The sequence below is a fragment of the Anneissia japonica genome, unplaced genomic scaffold (genome assembly GCF_011630105.1).
Source record: "Anneissia japonica isolate Jap-2015-1 unplaced genomic scaffold, ASM1163010v1 scaffold1035_len235748_cov162, whole genome shotgun sequence".
NCBI classification, from domain to species: Eukaryota; Metazoa; Echinodermata; class Crinoidea; order Comatulida; family Comatulidae; genus Anneissia; species Anneissia japonica.
In genome coordinates this window covers 14829-20369 of record NW_022749248.1, presented here as the reverse complement: position 1 = coordinate 20369, position 5541 = coordinate 14829, and the positions used below count along the sequence as shown (strand labels likewise).

At 36.0% G+C, this 5541-nt stretch overlaps 1 protein-coding gene across 4 annotated transcripts in view; it reads right to left on the bottom strand.

Annotated features, from left to right (window-relative positions):
• Positions 1-5541, bottom strand: part of LOC117121041 (glutathione S-transferase omega-1-like) — a 23508-nt gene that overhangs the window by 13523 nt on the left and 4444 nt on the right. The window contains exon 1 of one of the 4 annotated variants that reach the window (XM_033266139.1): positions 2430-2555. The exons of 1 other annotated variant lie outside the window; for it this stretch is intronic. Coding sequence is in view for 2 of the 3 variants with exons in the window: in XM_033266135.1 (XP_033122026.1) it covers positions 2122-2152 (31 nt within the window). In the remaining variant the exon portion in view is untranslated. Of the gene's footprint in view, positions 1-2121; positions 2273-2429; positions 2556-5541 lie in introns of those variants that run through there. 2 more of the 4 variants (XM_033266135.1, XM_033266138.1) reach the window with 2 other exon arrangements.

Here is a 5541-nt window from a genome sequence, read left to right as displayed (position 1 = left end):
AGATTATGGTATAGTCACAGAATAACAGCAGATACACTTTTTATAAGAACGCTGAGGCATAAATCTCTTAAAAAAATTAGGAACAAAATAAGAACAAATTAAGGCTGAGGTAAAATATCAATGATGATTTTATATAGACCTAGGGCCTATATGTTTATAAAAGACCAACAAATCTATCTGTACCTTATTTGCAGTGGTGTTAATACCCTCTATAATACAGTAAAGTAATATACTGTCTGTAAAATAATTTTCTAAGTTTGAAGAGTGTGTAAAAATAAGAATAAAATAAGAATATTTTTAGCCTGAAATCGGCCTAAAAATAAGAACACGCTAAACCTGGGCAAAATTGTGCTGGTTCTTATATAAACGAAACAAAAATATAAGCAAGCACAATGAAGCATTATGTGTTGTGTTGTTGGAAAGCATAATAAGCTAATAATAATAAAAAGGCTAAACATATGGATATGATTAAATAACTGTGTAGGAAGAGTCAGCGGCGCGACTAACATTTTAACAGTAAAAATATACTAAGCATTAAATTAAACAAATAAAATGTAGGCCTATAAATAATAAAAAAAATATAGTAAACGGGACATAATAGCAAAAATAATAGTTTTAATAACAGTATTGAAGGCAGGAAGCTGGAAATTCAATATAGTATAACTGTGCAAGAAGTTACTAGAATAATACTTATAGGCCTATTTACATATATACAGTACGGTACTTTATAAATACGTTGACCTACAAAACCCATGACACGTAAAATAAAATGCTTTCTTAAGATATATTAGGAATTGTCTATGAGGTTATATTCCAAACACTCCAAGAGTACTGGATGGGCCAAGGACACTGGACTACACGACCTTTTAAATGTCACAGAATCATTGCTTTCGACCATGAAATCACTTTATTACTGTTAAAAGTAACATCAAAATATACTAATCATGTGCATTTCATTATTCTTCTTCAAATGTAGTAGAAAAACATAAACATAAACAGAAGCACCAGATTAACACATAGGCCATACAGCTAAGTTAGGCTTTTAAGCAGGCGTTGGAAATAACCCGTTTTATCCTATTGGATGATCGCCAATTGATACAGGCCTATAGTCGCCGAATGCTGAAGTCGCCAAATGATGTATAGCTTCAGACTCCTAATGCTAAAGTCGCCGAATGATGTAGTCGCCAAATGCTAGGGTCGCCGCCGAATAACAAATGCGTCGAATACATAGTCGCCGCCGCATAACAAATGCGCCGAATACAATGGGTCGCCGAATGGTAAATGCACATCCAAATGCTATAGGCGCCGCAGAAGGCACTGTGGGCGTGGGCGTTCCATAAGGGAGGGCCCAGCCTACACCGACTGTGCATGCAGCGCGCTCAGGGCTGATAACATTGGTTTAGGCAAAGAAATATCGGTTACGCTTTTTAGCGGAAGTACGTCATACCACTGTAGGCTATTCTTTTCTAATATACACCTGTCTCTTATACACATCTAGATGTGTATAAGAGACAGGTGCCGGATTTTCCAGACGGGGGGCCGAGGTCACGTCTCCGACGGTCTCCCGGATGGCAATTAAATTAGGGCCTTCAGGCTTCAAAGTTATTCAATCGATTTTTTTTTTAGTCTTGTAGAAATACAGGCTTGGCCTACAATCCCGGAATAATTTTTTTTCACCCTTCCCTCACTGGCGCCCCCCTGGGGGAAGGGACTGCTGCCTATATCTCAGACGAGAGCCGTGGGCGTCGGGCGCCCAGGTGACCCGAGCTATGGCAGGGGTTTCATTGTGCTGTAGCCTATTCCTACTTTTTTTTTTTCTCTCTTAAGGAAGTTGTTTTTCCCGACGGCGGAGGTGGGGGCATACTGGGGAAAGACAATGCCCGGTTTCAAATTCCAGTTGCGGAGATCCTCGCTGATTGCTCTTCTTTTAACCGTTTACAATATTATTATTTCAATAATGAATCAAGTTTATTTATAGCTAGGCGATTTAGAACACATTCATATTCTTTCTACGGCTTGCAAAGATGACTGAGTAGGCTACACATTTTTATTATACCTTCATGGTACACCAAATCAGAATCAACAGATGCATTGAAAGTCAAGACCAAAACTTTATCTTACCAGAAGCATGATGTTTTGGATAGGATGGCATGATCAGATGAGTGTTCGTCTTTTTACTCACAAGAGCGTGAACTCTGTACAGTCGTCTGCTTGCAGAATCAGAATGACCACAAACGGTTCAGTCGGGCGTAATTTGTATATAGACAAAGTTGACAAATATTTGTTTGGTTTTTTTTTCTAGATTAATTGTGTTGCGATATTGCTGAGTCATATCCTGTTGAAGATTATCATTATGGAAGCGTACAAACGTTTACAATAGTACATTTTACTTTTTCAGGGTAATCCCCTAATTTTTCTCTAATGCTTACCTTTCAAGTCCGATTTGTAAAAGTTGCTATAATGTGAAGCGGCCCTTCTCGTCACAAATACCCAAACATTAAAAAAACTCAGACGTTATTTCTAACAAAGACGCTTGACCCTCCAGATATTGTAAGAGGATTGAAAGCTTCCTTTTTAAATTCTATGGGAAAAGAAAGAAGAATAAACTTAAGAGATTAACAGTGATTGGCCAAAAAGTGAAGGTAGACCTGATATGATCCATCTCCCAAGTAAAATTGAATCAGCTAAAACAAAATGTATGAAAATGTTGTTTGATGACAAAATCTCAACGTGAAAAAAAAACAAAAAAAAAAACATTCCACTCTACTTTCCTGAAAAAATTACTCCGGGAGATTCATGTCTTGGCTCTTAAATGTATAGTGCGTACCGGTAAATATTAAAAATATGCACTAATTAGTCCACACTATACTGACTACAGAAATGGTATGACTTACATACTGTCTTAGACATAAATGTTTCTTCATGATAATGTCATGGTCTAAAAATTGTATTAAATATAAAGGTAAAACTCTACATTGGCCTAGTTCGATTAGGAACGATTTTGTTTATGTAAATGAATTTTACACTGATGATGGTACATTGAATTTAATGAGATCCTAATAATGTGTTAACAGAAATGCTTTTTTGATCGATTATAAACTTTAAAATGCTATTCCGAATAACTGGTGTAATCTAAATAAAAGAACTAAATTACAATGCCACCTGTAATGAAATTACAACGTCTTTAAACAATGTAAATACAAACTCCATTCTCGTTTAGGGCCGGCGGAACGTTTTTCAAAGTGAGGGGCCCACTTATAAGATGAATGGGAATATGAATCATACAGATCTGGAATCAAATCTAGGTGGTAGGGTCAACATTCCTCACCCGGGAAAATTTTGATTTCTTACTTTAGGTGTCTAATGACTTTGTTCTTCAAAATTCAAGGTTTTTCCCCTTTTAAAAACGGTAAGGTGAACTTTCTCATTACAGTAAATAGGCCTGTTATGTGTGTATACACACATTTAAAAAAATGAGTAGTTGCATACGTATTCTTTTTTTCATGAATCGATAAATCCCAAAAAGAAAGGGGGCAATATGTTAGTTAGGATTTTGCTTGTTGGACAGTTCTGTCATCATCTTTTTAGTTGTTATTGTATATTCTTGGTGTATTTTTGCTTGTGGTCTAGTGTTAAATTCATACTTGATGTTTTTGTCCTGCCAAGGAAAATAATTTTCATGAGACTTACATTTTAAACTCATGACGAATAAAGTGATCTATGTCTATGTCTATGCCCTATGTGAAGGTTTAAACCATATAATTGGCCTTAATCTTAACAATCTCTTCTTATTCCTTATTATTGAAATTACTGATATTATTCATGGTTCTGAACAAACTTTTCCCGCCTCTTTTGTGTGTATGTCATTTTAAACGACCCATTGGTATTAACATGGTAACATCAATGTATTTTTAAAAATTAGACAGCGACGTTCTCTCAGAAGTTGTTTTGTAGACGTTTATCTGTTGATAACCTTTTGACCTCCCGAATTCTGCAATGAGATTTTCGGATCGATTCAGCCGAGACGGCCGAGTGGAGTTTCATGTAAATGTTTCGTACGGAAAAATCGCCGCCCGCCGATAGAAGGAAAAAAAAACCCAGCATGCTTCAAATTAATCAGCTCGTTGGTGGCGCTGTCCTGAGTTATATCCTCTTTGGTATGTTGATGCATGCGGTGCATGAACTCCATCTGAAGAAGAAAGATTTAAGATTTCTTTAGCGAACTTTTTTGTGCACTTGTCAGACTATCGTTTGTGAGTATTCTATTGGTTAATCATTGTTATGAACCATATTATATGCGTCCATTGTTTTTAAGTAACTTTCTAGCGTCTATAGGCTGCCGTTGTTGTGTAGATCGGCCTGCATGCTGTACCTTGCCTGGCCTTCCTTTTTGGCCGGAAATGCAACAAGCCCATACCGAATCTCTCTGTCTCCCATACTACACAGGGATCCGGCCAAGGATTAGCCTAGCTTGGCAAAGTATCATGTAGATAGAAGTAGGCCTAGGTGCCTACTTAAAAATAGTACACTTGAACTTAGATTTACGTACCCAGATTTTACGTCCCCAGGATTTTGCGTACGCCTCAAATGGACAATGATGTCATCAATAATATAATAAATAAGGCCCTAGCCTAGGCGGGATATGACCGGTTGAGCCGCCGACAAGTTGAGCCGCCGGTATTTTCTATGGAACGCCAAGGGCGTCTCTCAGTGAATGTAGTGCGTCTCTCAGTGAATGTAGTCGGCTTGCCGATGTCATCAGTGAATGAACCCCCCAGATACCAGCTACATATTCATCCCACAGTCTTGCAAAATCGTATTAAAAATGTAATTTTATGTACTACATTTTTATAAAAATAAATGAAGTTGTATAATTGCAAAATCGTATTAATAATGTGTTAGGCCTATGTTAATATACAGTATTTACTATCCTTATGGTTTTGTAATTTATATATTTTTATTTTTGTACTATTTGTAAAACTTATATATAATAATGATAAGAATGTATGGAGTTTTTGTTTTTTACTATCTGGCAAGCCGACTGAATTAGACAGATGACTATAAACAATAAATTTAAATGTGTTAGGCCTATGTTAATATACAGTATTTACTATGGTTTTGTAATTTATATATTTTTATTTTTGTACTATTTGTAAAACTTATATATAATAATGATAAGAATGTATGGAGTTTTTGTTTTTTACTATCTGGTAAGCCGACTGAATTAGACAGATGACTATAAACAATAAATTTAAATGTGTTAGGCCTATGTTATTATACAATATTTACTGTGGTTTTGTAATTTATATATTTTTATTCAGTCGAGTCCGCCAAAGTCGAAAATTCGCGTCAGTCGAATTTTTGAAAAAGTCCCAATTCTTTCCTATGTATTACTGTGTAAATTGTTTGTTTAATTCGAATTTTTATAAGTCGAATTTTGGCTATATCGACGGAATTTTCCGGTCCGGATAGGCCGATTATAAAGTAATTTCAACCACACAAGTCGAAGTTCCGAATTTTTTAGCGCACATGGGAAAATAC